The sequence below is a fragment of the Colletotrichum destructivum genome, chromosome 3, assembly GCF_034447905.1.
Source record: "Colletotrichum destructivum chromosome 3, complete sequence".
NCBI classification, from domain to species: Eukaryota; Fungi; Ascomycota; class Sordariomycetes; order Glomerellales; family Glomerellaceae; genus Colletotrichum; species Colletotrichum destructivum.
The window spans coordinates 3,747,970-3,767,623 of record NC_085898.1 but is presented as its reverse complement, the minus strand read 5'-3'; the positions used below and the strand labels follow the sequence as shown (position 1 = coordinate 3,767,623).

Genomic DNA, 19,654 nt, shown 5'->3' with positions numbered 1-19,654 from the left:
CTAGCTTGCTTTGGGTGATTGTACGTCTGGACCTCCTTTGTCCACACCATCCCCCCACGCGATGCGACGAAGCATTGGCAGTCGGGACGACCGATAAGCCAGCAACCAAGAAAGACACCGGACGAGTTGAGAGAGGCGGAATGCCATGTTGACAACGTTGCATCGCCTACTCTGGTGTGAAGATGGCCACTGCCTTAAGGTAATCCCGTGTCCGACAGGCTGTTTTGAATACCACAACTCGATGTGGAACGGCATTGCGAACCGTTTCTTGCCCGAACCATCTCGCGCCAAGGTCGTGGAAGTGAAGCAATCTACCTGGAGTGCAACGAAATAGGGACTGTGTCAAACTTACTTACATAGTACACAGTAAGTAGCTAGCTACTTGATGGTGAAAAGCGAGGAGGACCCTGTACTCTCGCACCGGATCACCTTCCGGTTCGGACGCCGGGAGGCTTGCGGAAGCAGGGTGGATATATAAGAAAACATAGATAGATGAGACAAGATGGGAAGGGAGAGCAGCGTTGACGAGGAGGATCGAGTCTGCCCAAGCAGATGGCAGCAGCGATACGACTTCCAAAACCGCTTCCCGGGCCTACCTCATGAGGGAAGGACCGAGGGAAAGAACGATGACCCTGGTCAAGGTTCTTGACTTTGGTCAATCATTGAACCGTGCGCCATTTTTCATAGTGCCGAACCATGTCCGGTGTGTGAATCGTGACTGCCATATTAATTTATCATCAATTGACCGGAGTCTCCGTCTCCCAGCTCCTTCGTCCTGCATATTCTTCCTCACCTGGCATCAGTCAGTCAAGTGGACGGACGTCATCCTCCCCCCCCTTTGCCTCCCTTCCTCGCGGTGGCGGCGTCGAGAAGGCAAGTCGACTCGTCGACGGCCCATCGTTGGTCTGCGAATCACAGCTCCGCGGGGAAACGAACTGGATGCAGATAACTTCTCACGCTGTCGTCGTTTACAACGTTGTCTCCCGAATCATCCACTACCCCAAAGCCGATCGACCTCGAGACCGGGCCGGCATGCAGGTTGCGACTAAGTCCACGGCCACACGGCGTAGCAACGACATGTGCACATCACAGTCCCGTAAACGCGGTTGGCCTCGACCCCAATGCAACGTGACCGGGCCATCGGATGGGTCTTGTCGATGAGTCTCTGCGACTGAAAAGGCATTCGTTGTTGATCGACAATGCCCAGCCCCACAGCTGAACGAAGGCCCTGTACCCCGTACCTTATCACACAAGCAATACACCCGCCGTCAAGGATATCTTTGCTCATTTCGGGTTCGCCTGTCTCTGCGGCTGCAGAGCCACAGAGCCCACCGTTGCAGAATCTGTCATCTTTCGGGGGGCTCAGCTCAGAGGTCTCCTAATTGGGCTATATCGACAGCTATAGCTGACGACCGACCAGTGAAGAATCAACGAAAAAAGGTTTTCCACTCATCCCGTCAGCCTTCATCAACATGACACAACCCATCAGCCTGGCCAGGCACAGCAACAATGACAGCACCGCATGCACAACCCAGCGGCATGGACGGCACTAGCACCAGCCAAGCGGGAAAGGTTGACCAGGACTCGAGGGAGCGGCACGCTGGGCACAGCGAGTGTTCCGCCTCCATCGGGGCAAAGAACGTGTCGTCCAACAACATGCTACCGCTTGCTGATCTTCATGATTGAACCTTGCGCGCTGTCGATGGGACTGCAACGGAACTTCGGCCATCATGGTGTCATGGCCGTTGTCCCCGCGCCCGACATATGCAGGTCGGAAATGGCGAAAAGCTTTCTAGACTCCCTTGACGCCCGCTGCCCCATCCGCTTCTCCCACGCGCAACGGTACGCTAGACACGGAGGCCGATTACGGGCAGTCTATCCGTCATTGCGTTGGTAAATGTTTTGATGCTACTCATGCAACCATCCCTTGACACTTCTTGCCCTGATCATGATGCACATCCAAACGCTCGGCACATCGAGACCTATGAACACCTTCAGCATAATCATGAATCAACAGACTGGCTTTCGGGAGCAGAACGCAGTGTAGCAAGTTGCGACCTACACCTGAGCTTGATAATATGTAGATAATAGGTGCTAGGCTGCGAACGCACTGGGAAGTCGAGCTTCATGGCTAACCTTGGAGATAGGACTCACTTGGACACAATGTGCCTTGTTTCTTGTCGTACCGAACAGCATCTAGGTAAGTATCTGGAGTTGGCCCGTTGCTTATTGTCGACGTCTTTGAGCATGGCGAGGTATTGTGTACCAAATGCCACCGCTGTCCGTCGGATCTGCCTTGGCTGAGTTCACGTGAACTGGTTTGAGACACTTCCGCCTTGTGTCAGCATTCTTGGAGGATCGCAGCTAGGGAAGCAGAGGTTGCTCGAACATTGGCCAATGAAGTCGGGCGATGACATGCCACCGCGATCGACTGCTGGCAGCCCCCCCCCCCTTGCATTTGCATTTGCACTTCGCGTTCTCCTTTTCGAGGTGATTGGATCGGAATTATGTGGAAGACCACTTCTACCTTGCAAAAGATGTATCCTTAGCTCTAACTTGAGGAGCACCCTGAGACCGTCAGAGGCTCTTAACGACGCCACGAAAACCCGCTAGAGCTTTAGTACCACTCTACTACGGCCCTTGTTCTTGAAAGGCACTCCATATGCTTACCAAGACGCTATATTCCCAGCCGTGTCGATTCTTCATCAATTGCCGGCCAGTTCAAGGTGGTGCAGTCCGCAGTCCCACCCCACGCATTAATAATACTACTATACTTCAATGTGTCTCACCAATTTCCGAAGATAACAGAGAATACGAAACTACGTGTTCGCTCTAGCCGTGGGCTGCTTCCGGCATTGATAACTGATTCTCTTTCTCCGCTTCCTGAACCCCCTGCTTACATCACACGTTATGGTTAACTGGGCGTTGTAATGGATTTGAGCATTGTGACAATGACTATCTGAAGTTACCAAATCAGAAGATGTTGTTGAAACAGCTCCCATGTCGCCTTTTGAGTTGAACATCGAAATAGGCAAGGCTATGTAGTAGATGGAGGAGATGCGATCCGGGACGTCGCATTGACATGAAACCGACCAACCTTGCGCTGCGGTTTCTGATAGCGGTTCTTCTCCTGGTTTATATCACTTTGGCAGATGCGATGGTCTTATTTAGAAACCTAGCAAGACACGAAGTACTGACAGCGTGCAGTGAACCACGTTCCACACCCTCAGAGACAGGTTGGTGGATTCAACAGCACACCATCAACGACCTGGACAAGCTCTTCCCTGCAGAATTCTTCCAGACAGGCAATAACACTCACAGTAGAGGATATCTCTCAAAACAGCTCATCCCTCACCAACACTTTTAGGAGTCAATGGTCGACAGCTCCAAGATCCCAGGTTCCGGAAAAGCCAGGGACAGATGGCCCAGTCTCAGCGACTCAGACGAAACCAGTTCGCACATCGCAAGCGTTGAGACCACGGCAGGACCCAGAAAATAGTCGGCGTCACTACGGAACTGACGAGTGCCCAGCTGAGTAGAATTACCACATCCATCTACTGGAGATTCGACTTCATTGTTGACCCCCGTGGCAGAGAGTTCCTACGCTTCGGTTTCCAGACACTGAGTGGGACGTCTTCATCAGCAAGCTCTTCGGTATCAGACTAAACCTTCCCACCAGTATTGTTTCAATAACCGCGTCATCAAGCGGTAACCACAGCAGATATCCGCCAAGGGTATCTGGCTCAGTCGGAGGAGGTAGCCGCGACTTCTGGATATTGGCGCTTACGGCACCGGGAAGCTTCGAGCCAAATGTAGCTTTCACCTCGGCCAACGATGGCGCGATAACCACGACGTGGCCGATGGTGTACACGTTCACAACGACATTCTTTGAAGATCCAACAAATTACATCCTGCCTGAGCACGAAATGATGATCCCGGTTACTTACAGCCCTGCAGGCCTGGAGGCAGGGGAAGGAAAGTCGGCCGTGATTTAAGGCCAGACAATCACGAACCATTGCGCTTCCCAGCGCAAACGGAAATTGTCGTGTTAGGCGGAGAGATGATCTTTGCCCTCGGTCGGTCCGTCACGGTTGTGCGGGATTTGTCCTCTGCTTCCCCTCTCCAACCTGGGTATGGTAACTTTGCGATGCAGTAGGGCGCAAAAAGGTAGGGGAGAGGATAGTAATAGATGACGCGATCCCAAGGGGCCAAAGGAACGATGAGACTTGGAACGTTGGGGCCGGGTTCAGCGCGACCCCTTTCATCAACAGCGAACTGTATTCCTCATCTCAAACTACTCTTGTGGTGAGAGATCATGCTGCTATGAGACCCCCTAAATGTCCGATGGGCTCGGCCGTCTGTCGGCGCCGGTATACCGAAGACAGACGAGGAGGGGTAGGGTGTCGAGCGATCAAAATACGGGTGTCGTCCCTGCGCGGGGGTCCGAAACAGAGGCCGAAACCTCCCACGGTCCGCGCCCCGCGCCACGGCCCCGGCAAGGGCCTGGCATGACGGGAGAGAACAATCTATTCACGACCTGACCCCGAACGCTAAGACCATAGCGTAGATGGACACCCTGTACATAGCAGGGCTGCTATGCGGCTCCATTCGGCTGGCGGTTGTTCTCGAGTATATTAGAGACCGGCCACAGTATCTCCGGTTGTTCTGTCGTTTGCGTCCTCCACGTCCCCCGACGCCGGTGCTGCGGTGTTTCTATTGTTCTCTTGATGCCCCCCACCCCCCCAGACGATCCATGTTCATGGGGTGACGAGGTTGATTAATGGCGGTATAGAATCGGAGTTGCTGAAATCACCGACGAAGGGCCCTGAGGCATGCCACCTCGTCCGAACACCGGCCGTACTGCGTCTGCATCAGGTGCTACGCGACAACGAACTATGAATCTGGAGAGGCATATGTCTTTGAGGGAGGGAGGGGTGGCTCGTTGGGGAGATCGGCCGAAGGGGAGGCCGTCGGAAGTCCACGCTGATCAGTCGAGGGAAGGTTCGGACGGAGTGGTCGCAGCGATGGACGCCCCGATTTGGTGACACCTCTGCGACTGGGATGTTGACATGCCCGGGTGGTTTCTCCAGAATGGATGCGTCGGTGCCGGCGTCGGATGTCGGCCCCAAGCCTGCCCTGTGTTGACGGTATACCCGCGTACAACTGTGCACCTGGCCTGTGATCACCATCATGTGTGTCACAAAATTCACTTGATCTCGAATATTGCTATCATCGGAAGCGCCGTGAGTCTCGGGGGTTCGTCATGTGTGGCCTGTTGGCAGCTCAGAGGTCCAGAGGCCGTTGGGGGGGGGGGGGGGGGGGGGGCTTGAGTTTCGTCACAAGATGCCAAGTTTGATGGGAATGACGAAATATGTCAGTCAGGGCGTGTGACGGTTGGTGAAGTGCGACATTGTGCCCGTATGAGAACGACACGCGCGACGAAGGAGGAGTCAAAAGAAGACATGGGCGGGCCAAGCATTCATAAATAGAAGTTCACATTCGTTTTGGAACCTCGGGGCGCTCAGAAGTCCTGCGACTGTCGAGTCGCCTCATCGCCTCGTCCCTTTCGGCGTCCCGATCAATGAGGAGCATTGGCGAACTATTGGGGTGCGCGGCAATCTCAAGAAGCCCTTGTACCATCTTACTACAGGTTACTTGTGCGAGGTTTGGACTGCAAGAATGCTGACAGCAAATATGACCCTTGGCGGCCGCATCCCCATCCTTTCGAGCCTTTGATGATTGAGGCTCTCACTGCATATCTTTGTGAGGGGAGACGTCTCCGTCTCCGTCCGATCTCGGTAGAATACGTATGTCACCGTCGTCCTGATGGGCAGCGAGGCTGTATGTAAGCTTCAAAGCTGTATCTTTGGGCTGCACCCTAGAGACCTTAGACTCGGAGCCAAATCAACCATAGGCAAATCCTTCTCATCGGTCTGAACAAGACTGGCGTGAATGTGCTGTCCAGCATCCGAGTACTCTTCACCACGAGGTTCGTGGCATGGACCAGGACAAGTTTTATCGTCGCTCGGTTTAGTTGACTCTACCCTCGTACATCACAGAGGAAAATAAAGACATCGACCGCATCAGATGACGGCTCATTCTTTGCCCAGAATTCTTCAATGGCACCTCCTTGGAACATGTCATCGGCAACCGCCAAAAAAGCACTACCATTGCCCGCCTGCCCGCCCTTGCAACCCAGCAGGCTGAACGCCTCCTGATGTGAACGTGACCCTGGAAATGACCTTTGATGAGACGCAGCTTGGCAGCATATACCAGCTCTCATGCTCGTCCGTGATGTCCGTCCAGAGAAAACAGAAGGTCAAAGCTATCAAGCTTAACCGACGTACGTGCGGCAATGGGTTCGTGTAGCAGACACCACGCCGAACATGTATGACATGCAGACAATCCAGGGAGTGTCGGGTTCATCTTACGCTATTTGGTGGATGCTACCTCCTACCCATATCGTTTTCGCGACGGCCCGGCGGGCAGAACGCTCACTAGGCGGCAAGTGTCATCACGCGAAGACGCTTCCCGGTCGACACGAAGCAGATAAATCGTATCGGTATCGACGCAAGACGTGGCAACGTTATGGGTTTACATTACAGTCCACCCTTCCAACATCAAAATATGCTGCGAGTTATCAATGACGCTCGAATAGTATCTGTATTGAAAGGCCCAGGATGGAAGCTGAGCCTCCAAAGAAATAGGCTAAGCAAATGGGGATATCGCTCGCAGCGAAGTAGAAGCAAAAACATTATAGCTACAGAGGAGCTAAAGAAAGAAACCGCATCTTGCAACAATAAACAATACCGAATCAAGCATCGCAGCAGACAAATACGCCCCGCCCCTGCCCTCACATCTTTCGCTTGCCTTTGCCCTTGGTCTCCAACATGGGGAACTCTTCATGCGGCATGCCAAGATTCGCATGGTTGCTGGCGGCCACTTCCTGAAGACTAAGTTTCAACGCCAACTCCATATCGTCATCCCTGGGCCTGGCGTGGCTGGCAGAACCGGCGCTGCTAAGTCGGAGAGCCAATTCGAGGTCGTCGTCCCTTGGCGTAGGTCTACTAGATGACCCGGCCTTGTAAGCTGCAAATGGCATGTAGCTTGCAGATGGCGATGTTGAGGGCGATCTTTTGGTCTTTTTGGTCGGCTTTGGCTTGTATTTAATGGCGAAGTCAAAGTCGCCAGAACTGTTCTTGTGCGACAACTGCTCTACATCGTTGGTGGCTTCCATCAAGGAGAGGCGAAGCGCTTGCTGGAGTTGCTGTTCATATTCGTCCTCTTCTTCGACCACAGGAGGTGGTGGCGTGAAGCCAGTGACGCTGGGCTCAGGCGTGACCGTGTCCACGGTACTCTCGCTGAAGGATGACGCTGTATCGAAATTGGCCTCCGCAGCTGACCCAGTGTCGCTGGCGCTGGTGCGACGTTGCTCCTCGAACAAAAGAGTCTCCTGCGAAATCATCTCTGCGTACTGGAGAGCTTCCTCTTCGGTCAAGTCGCCAAAGGCGCCAACGCCGAATCTGTTGCGCAGCCACTCATCTTCGCGGGCCGTCTGTTCTTCTTCCCGCCGGAGCTCCGCAGTCTCCGCAGCAATGTATCCTGATACGTTCCCTCCCTGTCGACGAGTGGCAAGTCGACCGTGGACATCGGCGTGTCGGAGACGACGTTTGCGGCCTGGCGGCTGGCTGGTAGCGCTGTAGGCCCAGTAGCGGAGGAAAGCGCCGAATGACGTGATGCCGCGCAGGAAGGTAGGATCGGGATCGAGATAGATGGCCCGGACAGCAGAGTAGGTGTCACTCTGAAGCGCAGGATTCATCGTCATCATGTGACGTGGGACCCGCCCGTTGGACCGGCCGTTTAGAGTACGGAGAGGTTCGAGGGAAGAAGCCAAGGGATCCCAAGCTTGCACCAGGCCATCGCTTCCACCGTGGACCAGATACAACGCTGTCAGAGCCAAACAACTGATCTCTGGCGACTCTGTTTGGATCACACGGAGAGGCGCTACTTCCGTGATGTTGCGCTGATCACGACAGTCCCAGACGACGACGGACCCTGCTCTGGTGCCTATGGCCAGCATTCGCGTTCTTCGACCGGGAATCTCCGTCATGGAGTCGGCAGTTTGGGGGGTCATGGTAGGACTGTCGGCAGATCTGTAACCAAAGTGAAGAGGGTCCTCCGTCAGCGTAAGAAGGGCGTGGGATGACAGGTCGAGGGCCGACGCAGTGATCTCTGGCTTGCCATGGCCGCCAAGATTCATCGCCGCAACGATCCACTCATCAGAAGAGTTGAGTGTTGCCTGCGGAGTCAGCGAGCCTGAAGAAACAGGGGCTGCGTCGCCCGTCGGCTTAAATTCAGGTTGATGAGTTTTGCCTGCTCCGAAGATTGACTGTGGCGCTTCGGAAGTGTCTTGCGCCATGTCAGGCAGATCATCGGAATCCTCTGTTGTCTGTCGAAGCGTCCTAGACAGGGCCCTGATGTAGCGAGTCACGGTGGGCGGAGTCTTCTTGTCATGGCCGCACTGGATGGAGATGATGACCTCGCCGGCACCGCTGACGTCGTCGTTTGCAAAATCGACCTCGAGTCTTCTTCTCATGTCCCAGCCGTCGCACACCTTCCGGAAATGGGCAGGCTTGTAGCGCAAGAACTTCTCAATCTCGCGGGCTTCTGCGACGAGCTGTTCCTTGCTCAGTTTCATGGCGTCGGCCGGTGATCGGGGAGAGTAGGCGCCTCGGAGGGCATGTTTGTCAAACTCATCCGGCCGAGCTTGGCGACGCGTTTCATCGATCAGCCGCCAGTAAACCGAGCGACCTGCGTACCACGCATTCTTGGTGGCGTCTTCGCCTTTGGACCGATCTAACGTTATTTTGGGCGTGTCGACAAGGTAATACACCTCGCCCAAAGCATTAAGGGCGACGGCCCAAATGCGCTGAGCGGTCTTCCGCTTCTGCGTGTACTGGTCGTCGACTTTAATTGAGATGATGGGCACGCCAGGACTAAGGACCCATCGCGCCGTCATCTGGCCATTCGGATGCCGAGGCCCGCTTCCGTCCCCATGAAGAGCGTACGATGTGACGATGCCCAGCGTAGACCCCGTCAAGATGCCAACCGTCGAGTGCGTCAGGTTGGGAACAGCGGTGGATTTGGCAATCCAAACACTCGAGAGAGCTTCTGACAACTCCGGGATCTTGGGGATGTCGGGATAGGTGTCGATTACACCTGTATCGCTGCCGAGATATCGACCGTGCAGCTCATTGATGGGACGATAATAGGCACGACCACCTGGAAAGCCTTCGCCGGAGAGGACGCCGTAAGGATGACTGACGTCCATGATGTTTGGGCAAGCGGCAGGGCCATCTCCCAGGCCCCACGGCTCAAGATTGGGGAAGGCCTCGTCGAGCTGGAGGATGGAGAACGGATCTCTGAATCCCCATTTCTCCACCTTGCCAATGAACGGGTCACTGAGAGTTGCTACACCCAAGTCCGAAGCACCGTGAATGACCCTTGGGGCTTTCTTCGCCGAAAAGTCGGCGTGTAGGTGGGTCACAGCCCACGGCAACTTTGAGTTGTACGTCAAGACAGCGCTTGTCTTTTTGCCGCCTCGGGCAGAAGCGCCGATTCCACCAGACCTGGATCCCGGTTTACCTCTGATGAGGCCGCGCAGAAGTCGTGTTCGTAATAAGTATTCGCTCCTCCAAGTCGCAAGGGAGGTCAAACGCGAGAAGTACCGTGCCTCAGACCGGACGAACTCGGAGGGGTCATGATCCAAGGGCCCTGAACGGCTCTGGTCGGCCTTTACGGCCAAACTGTCATGGCCCGGGAAGAATCGCAAGAAGGCCATTCGCCACGCATGTGGGGTCGTAACGAGAGAGTAGAAACGCTTCGACACAAGGGCTATCGCCGAGTGGGAGTCGGGGTGCAGGTGGGACAGTATCTGGGTTAAGATCTCTATAGGAAACGGGTTAGCCAACGTTCGGCGCAAGAAGGAGTTCTCCCCGTCTGTGTAGCCGCACCGTTTGGAAAGTCTGTGAGCTGTACGCTGTCAGGTCGAGCATCAGATCGCTTGATGACCTTGAAGCCCAAGGCCTGTCGAGGAGTTGACGGTGTCAGTGCATTCTCGTAGTCGATTACCCGCTGACCAGCAACAGCTTGGTGGCTCTCGGTAGGTGGCGCATCGTGGACGCTCAAGCGTCGAAGCCTCTCGTCCAGTTGAGAGGCGCTGACGGCATTGAGTGAGTCATGGGGGCCGGCGTCTGGGACGGAGCGCGGGGATGCGCTGCCCGGGTCCTCGCGGCGAAGTTGAGCGACGCCGGCCGGCTGTTGGCGCTCATAAAAGCCATGCTGAAGTGGAGGAGAGGGTGTCGAGGGGTTGTCTAGTCGATGGTGCGTATCTGAAGACTCAGTGGGCCGATGTTGCATAAAGCTGTGGTGGGGGAGGTCTTGAGCTTGTTGCGGGCGACTGTGCAAAAACGATATGCACAGTCTTTGGGTTTATGTATATGGATTGGAAGGCGAGTATGCGCGAGATGCGTCTAGAGGACCTAATGCGATGCGGTTGCTTGTAAGGAGTTACGTGTCTATGTCGTGTAGAGTGGCCAAGTGAATGTCTTTTTGGAGTCGCGTTTCGTGACGAAATGACGAGGAGATTGCGGGCGCTGGCAACAGTGGATTATCCCCGGGCCGAGCTCTTATCGCAGCCTCTTATCATTGTATGATCACTCACAACTCACTGTCAGGTTCACGATGTCCAATAGCGTTTCCATTTTTTTCTCTTTTTCTTTGCCTTCATGTCGCACTGAAATCACAATTTACAGTTATTCTAACATCTCTCCTTCTATCATTGTTTCTTGTTGACATGATTTGTATATACACGTTTTGCTTCTTTAGGTTTGTTCTAGCCACCATCCCCGCAAAAAGATAGAAGAAGCCTGCCTCCCTCGCCAGTTGATGGAAGAGAAGTACAGTGGAGGCACATTTTGTGATGAATGTACCAAAAAAGTTTCGAAGATGCGGCCAGTGTGGATTGAACACACGACCTTCAGATTAAGTGATTGAAGTTTGGCTTCAGTCTGACGCTCTCCCAACTGAGCTATGTCCGCCACGATCTTCGGATTGCGATGGCTGGTTAGTGGGCTGTGTTGCATTAATACTCCATGACGAGTGGAGAGTAATCTTGTTAGCCCCTTTGCGAGATCCCCACGAGTCCGGCTTTCGCAGGGTGATGAACCAGAGGCAATCACTGCCTTCCTCTTCATTGTGGCTTTGGCTGGGATTTGCCTCTAACATGCAGCGCATTCCAAGGCCCCAAGCAAAGAAAAAAGGAGGGCCCGTGAAAGATGGGGAGCAAGAATGCAGGCTCTTTGGTTCCGTATCAATTGTCAGCCTTTTCATTGTTGTTTTACAGAGTAGTTCAGACCTTCATTCTTGGGTTCCATCAAGCTACAACAGCCCCAAGACCCACGTCAGTAATACGCATGTTTGACAGGATGCTTGTCTCGGCAAGTCGAGTGAAGCAAAGAGCAACGGCTGACAACACCCTGACAGATTGGCAACAAGAACCAACGAGCCAACGAGAAGGCGCACTGCCAGTGTCAGTGTCCGCCGTATCGGTAAGGGGTGGGTGCTCATATCCGTCATCTTACCATTATGCTGGTTGTGTTTTGGTTCGTTCCGATCTGCGGATGCCATGTACGAACATACACACACACACATACACCAATCGAGCACTGATCATCTTGAAACAATACCACAAGACGTTGGTACTACGTGTACCGGGACTTCTCCCCTGGCCACTCTGTGTACCGCGGAAGCCGACTGCCAAGCCATCGGGCAGACATCGTTACGTAGCAAACGATCCCTGATAGGAACCACTGGGCGGCCGACGGTCAACCACGGTCCGCAACAGCCGCCGGCCACGGCCGTCCGAAGTGGCCTCACCACCGCAGCGAGTATCCGGAACACTAACTCCCAAGATGGGTCTGGGCCGAGAGCCCGGTGCCTCGGCTCGATGTCCCATCCTCTTAAAGCTCATCTTTGTGTCGTACTCTTTCATCTCATCGAGGAAGAGGGAGGGGCCAATGATTCGAAATGTGTACTCGGTACTCTGTACCCAAGAAGCAGCGGCCGCCTCTAATCTTTTCTTGACAAGCACCCTGGTTTGGAATCTGGGAGCGACTCATTAAGCTGCCGCATTCCCGCTCAGCATGAGTCGCGCGTCCAAGGTAGAACAGCCCCCGGCTTGCTACCAACACACAGGGTCCTGGGATAGGCGGCGGGACAGGTCTTGGCCTGTTCTCCTCCCATTTCCCCTCTTTCTTTAGTGTACAACTGTAGGCCATCCCAGCCATGATTCCTTTCCTATCTCCATCCTGGGTGAAGCCTTGTGGAGCAGACCTAGGGGATAGGCCCTTGGCTCGTCTCCCGACGTCCAGGGCATTGTTCCCACACTTCCCGCGTTCTTGATTCCCTGACTGAATGGATCTTCACACTTATATGTACGTAGACGTGTAATTGTACCTACGACAATCTCTAAAGCGATCCAGTTCCGTTCCCGCGCTCGAGCCGTCCCTCCACTTCGCACGGCACAGCAGGAGGGCGCATTGGAATCAAGTCGAACGACGACCAATGTGCGTACTCGTACATGCATAATATCAGCATCGCTGAGCTGATGCACTTCGATACCGCATACCTGGCTTGCTGAGTATTCTCAAACGCCGCATCTCAATTGGGTTGACTAACCTTGGTTACTGCTATGCCATGATTGTCAGGACGTCTTTCATCGCGTACCAACAGGGAACACTCACCTGTCACAAAACCCGTGCCCATGAACGACTCGCGAAAATCACGATGTCCGGCCCCGGTTCCGAAGCGAGTCAGGCATTCAGCACATGGGAGCCCTGGAAGATGGAATAAATCCACTCGTGAAGAAAGAATGAAAAAAAAAAAATTGCTGGTTCGACGTGTGAGAGGTCAACCTCAACGATGCAGACTGACGTAGGTCTCCGCAACGCCACCCATTCTCCTGGGCCGCGCTTGGACAGTGCCAGAAAGGCAGTTGTTTCGATCAGTGTTCCCATTCTTATGTGGATGACGGATGGAGTGCCTATACGTACGCATTCACAGGGCCTAGGTGTCCGTACAGGAACAACTCCAAAGACCCATCGGCATCTCCCCTCGGCTGTGGTCTCTCATCTCCGCGCCCGGGTTCGTCAAATTTCTGGGTATTTCCACGAGCCAGGAAACTCGAAGTGATATGAGGATCCTGAGAGCATCGGCACACGAAGATTGCCCAGACGGTCAGCGAACCCACTTTTGCCCGTTGTCTCCTTTTCCCTTCCAGGTCTAGCGTTTGGAGGCTTGGCCTGTCGAAACCGTTGGATAATAAATAAAAAAAGTCAAATCCAGCTGTCGTCTAAGAAACTTACGTACGGGCGCCCGGAGTCGGCGGCGATTGTCCCTGAAGAAATCAACTTCTCGGGGGTCCGGGATACCTATTTCCAGGTGTCAATGCTGAACCTTCGAGGGCACAGGATCGCTAGCATGGGCAAACGAGCTTACCGGCCTCTTTGGGAATCAAAACACCCAAAAGGCCATGGTCGAAATGCCACCCTATGGTGACCCAACAACCTTGAACCCGACCTGTGGCCTACATCGTACATGGTGCAGAAAGTCAGATCATCCCATCAACAAAACAGGCATCGGGAATGAAGGCTTTTCCGCAAAAGGGCCTCGTTCAGTCATCTTCCCCGTCACTCAGCCACGGTTGTTGCGACATTCCGTCTCCCGCGGTAGGTCCAGATGCAGTCCAGTTCAACCCCTTGACTGGCCCAAAAAGCCATCCGAATGACCCGTGAGCTCAGGGGCTCGCTGCTGTGTTTACGGTATCGATGATCAGCAGTCGCAATGTCCGTCAACTACGGATACACAGATCGCATGATACGACGACTTCACGCCATGCCTGGTACGAATTTCATGTACCCAAACCCAACGGGCCCGCAAACCGAGACACTGAAGACACCCAACTCGAACCCCTGGTCCGTGGGCGGGCCCTCCCGCTCGCATCTCGTCTCGTGAAGCAGACTCCATTCAGTTCCAATGTCTGAGCTCCATCGGGCCCGAAAAAAACACCGTATAAACCCTTTGCTTCAAATGGGGAAAAGTAGAAGGAGAAAAAAGAGTTCGAGTTCAACCGGGGTTGTAGTGCATGGCGTGGGATCACACAATCTCAGCAGACTGTTCTGCAACCCAGCCCCCCCCCCCCCCCCCCCCCCGCTCCGTCACAATGATATGACACGGCGCAATCACAGCGAGCGCATGTGACTGTTTTCTATTTCCATAACTCGAACGCCCTGATGACAATGCGCGCCGCCGCAATTGCCTGTCATCGTCGGCATGCCATTCGTTGCGCCGGCCCTGCCGTCCGAAAACAGGACGAGTCCGTTCTCCATCCACGTCGCTGAACAGCCGCGGCTCTCCGTCGCATCCCCCCAACCTGGGACGCCGACGTGGACAGCGCAAACGTAAACCTTGCAGCTACACCCCCGAGCTCCTATCCTGTACAGGCCTTAATTACAGGGCTCGTCAAGCCGCTGGACCCCCGTGGAACTACGGCGTGCGCTTGGCAGCTGCACATTTGCGATCCCAACCTGGCTTTGAAACGGGCCTTGTTGGGACCTGGGAGGGGGTTTCTCTCAGCCAATCTCGGAGGAAACACCGCCCGGGAAAAGAAACGTCAGTGGTCGGCGTTCCCAGCTCACGTTGATTCCGCATTCCTCCTATTGGCTTGTAAGGCCGCTATCGAGACCCATGCCTAACAGAGAACGACTCCTCCCACGCCGAATCTCTGAAGACATACCAATGTAGCACGACGGGGAGCATTCCGATTGACATCGCCCCACCCCGCCATCTGGGCAGAAAGAACGGTGTTGTATCCAAGAGAGCACGGCTCTGCACTACGATCTATCTCCTTTCGTGCAATATGGTTGTTTACAGCACGGCTAGCAAGCTTCGCGCCCATCTACATAGTACACCAGATTCGGTACTACAGCACAGCCCGCAGCCCCAGGCGAAGCCTTCGACACCCAAATGTATACATGTATACAGATATCCGTACTAGTCCAAAATCATATAGGTGGACTCGAGAACTAGAAGCGTTGGCCGAAGACCACGTGGCGAACAGTGTATTTTCTTGCCTTTTGGCGGGTAGAACACAGGCGAGAGACATGGTGAAGGTCTCACCAGGTCCGTGGAGCCGGCAACAACCCCCTCCGTGCTTCCGATGGCGAGTCTTGGACAGTGTCGTCCTCCGGGCCTTCGATCGCCATAACACCTTCGACGGCTGAGCCCGTTGGCATCCATTCGAGCCCTATCTGGAAGCCCCGTACCCGTCATATCCATTCGGCCCTGGAACTTACTGTATGGGGGGGCGGAGGGGTTGATGGGCCGTTCCCGCCATGGAAAGAGAGTCTGGATAACAGATAAGCAGAACCGACGCTCGGCTCCGAATCGTAGGCAATGATTGGAATCACTGTTGATCAGAAGCCCGAAAGCACTTTCTGCTGCGGCAAATAATATTCGACAGGGTGCACTCTGGGCCCCCTCCTCCCACCTGCTCTTTAGGTAGAAGCTTCGCAGCCGAACGGGGTCTGATTAACAAGTCGGGAAAGCTACGCGAACCGGGCCGGGACAAGGGCAAGGGCTAAGAGGGGAAGGTGGGAAGGTTGCATCAAACAGAAGACAAACAACGGCGAGCGGAATAACCGCCCATCACTGTTACCACACAACAGCCCCCTGTTTCTAAACGTAGCAGCGCGCACAGTACTCAAGAGAGAATGAACTGACAACAGAAAAATACATGATGGTGGCGAAAAGCCAAAGGACAAAACGATGTACAAAACTTGCGCGGATCGTTGTGTTTGAGACCCCGCACCGAAGAACGAAGGGATGACGCCTCGCCTCGGGCCGTCCTTCGGATACAGGGACCGGGGTTCTTTCAGAACTTCCAGAAGAGGGGTAATCACATCAAACCCTTACGACGACGCCGTTGAACAGAGAAGAACGGTTTGCCTTAATCAAGTCCGTAACGCTTGATGCCAACGAGGTAAATATTTGCCTGTCGGTTATGCCCCTCAGCACAGGCGCTTTAAGAGACCACCTATCAAGCCTTACTTACGGCCTAGACGAGCCCGGTCAAGTTCGTACAAAAAGTCTCAACAGGCGCTAAAGAACGTAGGTATGATTCGGAACTCGCGAATCAACCAAACCGACAAACACAAACCCCAAAGGCCACATAGTGAACGTCATCAATGCAACGGGACCGTGGCCAAAGAGATGGTGGGGACAGCCACGAGGCTCCGGAGGGGGTCTTGTGATGAGACGTCGCATACCCGGGGTGACTATCAATACCGAACATAGGTGCTGCCGTGCCGAAACGGCTTTAGGTCGCACCGTCTGCTTGGTAAACCCGGTTCGAAGTGGCGTGTTTTTGGCGTGATGACCTAGGAATAACCCAGCGGCGGGCAGGCGCCAGACGACGCAAGATTTGCAAGATCTGTTCATGCCAGGCACTTTTTGAGCGGGCGGCTAGCGAAAGACCGGCGGCCGGAAGGGGGCATGCGCATCCGTGGCCTGCGATCCTGAGACTTGAGAGGCGACGATGTCGGTTGGCCCACCGAGGTTGCAAGGTTGCCGTTCTTGCTACGCTACTGTAACCACCTGGATCGGTTTATTGCGCCAGACGCTGTTCCCCTGAACCCCCGTGCAAGGTTGAAAAGTCTTTGTTGTTGCCACGCTTGTGTTACAATTGGCTGTCATGGAAATGGGCTGAGGGGCAGGGAATTCGTGATTGCCTGAAAGGTCTTTTGGGGGTTGGTGTTGATTGAACTTTTGAAGGCAGGCAAGGAACGTAAAGGAGCCAGTTACGGGCTGGGGAGGGTCTGTGAGTATGGATATCCCTGGACGTCGCCAGGCTCGTGACGCATGTATCTTGATTGTTGTCGAGGAAGGGGCAAGCTGCCTGTTTGAGTGGCGACTTCCTTAAATCGTCTGGTTCTCGAATCCCTCTCTCTTCGCCCCCTACACCCCTCCCAACCTCCCAAAGCAATGGTTTGGCTACTGATTGGCTCCGGACAGGCGGTGAGGGAGGAAACAAACATTCTCTCTTACCCATGTTCGAGCAAGCTTGTAAAGCCAAGGAAAGCCACAATACGTAGATCGAGGAGATGGGTAGGTGGGAGCGGAAACAGGACACACAAACCTTTACCGCTAATGCTATGAACCCCTAGGCTGGGCTGTGTCAGGCCATTGGCTCAACAACGCGAGTAGTGCGTTCGTACAAAACCCGACAGGGCGACAACCGGTGTGCGTGACAGTCAAGATCAAGATAAAACACATCCAATCCCAGCCTGGCCCCACCATAACCAGCTGGCTGTTGGAACCAAGCTCCTGGCGTACCGCCGCCACCTGATGTCAATTGTTCCAGCAGGCTGCCAATGGCGAAACGAAACGGGAGACACCATTGGTGACTTCCAATACTAAACATGAACCCTCAGTATTCGAGCTAGCTCGGTCTCTCCGATCCGGCTGACGAGATGAAGTTGGAATGTTCGTGGTGTCATGGCGTCCAGAACGTGCTCCGTAATTAGAAAAGGGGTCCAGCGGGTGCTTTTTTGGCATGGACTATCCGCACCGGAACGTCGATCTGAGCTAATCGTTCCGTGGCGCCACATAATACCCGCACCACTCTACACCGGACGGCTGGCATGATCTGCCACCAACGAACTCCAACTGGTGTGTGAGATGCTCGTCTTCACCTACCTGCGTAGGCAGGCGAAGTGGCCCGGAGTCTGTAAAGTCCGACCTGACCTAGACTATCCCTAGTAATGGGCTGTAACAGCAAGCAATGAAGGGGGAGCGGCCGCTGTGCAGAATAGGAGAAAACTCTTCCTGGTCAATGCATGGGAGGGCATCCACACGGAGGGGTGAGAAGAGATGTAGCGGCTGCAAGTCATTCGAGTCGTGCGTTATATGACGATGTGAGTCTGAGCCGTTGAGGGCCGGCTGTCTGATGAGTTGTCGAGTTGGCATTCCGTAGGCCCCGCATCATGCAGCGAGATCCGCTTCTGGCAAAGTTCGGAGCTGGAACTGAGGCCAGCCGCCAGCGACAGTGTGGCATTCGTGCGGGGCTGCTGGTACCTTTGGATTGCTTGGAGCTGGCACCACTCGAAAGATGTTCCTCGAGGGTTGCTGAAGAATACATTGACCCGACTGGCCAGCTTTGGGTTCTCATCGCCGTGATCGCCTACTCCGGCTGGCGTGCGGGACTTATGCGGCTGTTATGCGGTTGGTTCTAACAACTCTGGTCTTGTTGGACAGAAGAACTTTACGTTGCTCTTTCAGCTAATACTCACAGTTTCGTTCCATCGCTTCAGCAGTATCTTCTTGGGCTCCCTGTTCTGGATACATCGAATGTACGTACTGCGGCCCGCCTCCAGCATTGGCGGTACACTTTGATTGGATGCATATAGGCTGGCGCAACTGGTCAGCGATCACCTACCACGGCAAGACGCTATTGCAGCTGGCCTGCAACATAACTTTTGCCTCCAGACGTCACTGGTGTGTACAGGGTATACCGGACAGGCAAGGGTGGATGTGTTTATTTTGTCTTAGGGCATTCAGTGTTCGTGACCCTTTGTTTGGTTAAAGCGGAGCTCTATCAGCCCGCAACTTTGTCAGTCGAGGTCGGCCGAGTAAGCATGCTTGAATCATCGACACGAGAAGATGGCCGCGTCAGGACTAAGTTCTCAGACGAGAGACAGGGTACAGTCAGTGTGCCAAACCCCCAAACCTAATCTGTGACACTATGTTCTGCTAAGCAGCCATGTTGAGTAAAAACCCGACAGGATGGTTGAGAAAGGACCGTGTTCAGGCTCGCGTGGTCGAGGTAAATGAAAGTAAATTGGGGGGCGAGACGCCAGGGCTCCACGGATCACTTACGGCCGACTCAGCCATGTTTCCAAGCGAGGCTTCCGCCCGCAGCGCTCTCAGCGCTGTTATAGGCGAAATGTCCGACTCCCCGACGCCAGCCTCGAAGCCGGCTTGGTGGACCGCAGCAGCAGCAGCAGCGGCGCCTCGAACAGCTGCAGGTGTCGCCGGTATGCATCTTAGGGTGTTCCGACGCTGCGCTGCGGTGCGCCGTGGTGCAGCTGCGGGGTGACACGATCCTGAATGGCTGCGGGGTGCCAGGCACTGGCTGGCTCCAAGGCCAGCTGGGCTGTCAGCACTGGCCGGCTCCTGGGAGCCGTATGTGCGGCGTGTGATCCAAGATCAAGGCATTGCGTCGTCCGTGTGGATGCGTCCATATTCGAAGGCGTCGGTGGTCGTGTTCTCAGGCGGGCGTGCCACAGAGGATCCCGGGTTGACGTCGACGGAGACACACTGACATGTTTGACACTCTGCTCACTTGACCGCTGGTGACACCAGGGTAGCAGAGTGAGTCGGGCACATCAACAAAAGCAACGATGGCGTGGAAGTGCAGATGCAACAACTGTCAAATCCACAGACAAAGAGCGGGAGAGGCCTCATGTCTGTCTAGCCTGTTCCGTGTCGGCGACAAGGTGGTATAGGTGTGAATGCAAACAAGCATCATGTGCGGTAG

The 19,654-nt window shown here is 54.5% G+C and overlaps 3 protein-coding genes across 3 annotated transcripts; all 3 read right to left on the bottom strand.

Annotated features, from left to right (window-relative positions):
* Positions 1-255, bottom strand: CDEST_05237 (uncharacterized protein; the record flags this gene model as incomplete). The annotated part of the gene is made up of 1 exon (XM_062921396.1): positions 1-255. One exon carries the CDS (start codon positions 253-255, stop codon positions 1-3), a length of 255 nt encoding a protein of 84 aa, XP_062777447.1.
* A 6,396-nt stretch (positions 256-6,651) lies between these two features.
* CDEST_05236 (Putative F-box domain, ubiquitin interacting, WD40/YVTN repeat-like-containing domain superfamily) lies at positions 6,652-10,617 on the bottom strand. The gene is made up of 2 exons (XM_062921395.1): positions 10,014-10,617; positions 6,652-9,948 (listed from the first exon to the last, which is right to left on the bottom strand). The coding sequence occupies exons 1-2, from the start codon at positions 10,417-10,419 to the stop codon at positions 6,854-6,856; spliced, it is 3,501 nt and encodes a 1,166-aa protein (XP_062777446.1). The 5' UTR covers positions 10,420-10,617; the 3' UTR covers positions 6,652-6,853.
* Positions 10,618-18,020: 7,403 nt separating this feature from the next.
* On the bottom strand, positions 18,021-19,581 carry CDEST_05235 (uncharacterized protein; the record flags this gene model as incomplete). The annotated part of the gene is made up of 3 exons (XM_062921394.1): positions 18,021-18,329; positions 18,994-19,279; positions 19,460-19,581. 3 exons carry the CDS (start codon positions 19,579-19,581, stop codon positions 18,021-18,023), a joined length of 717 nt encoding a protein of 238 aa, XP_062777445.1.
* Positions 19,582-19,654: the final 73 nt, after the last annotated feature.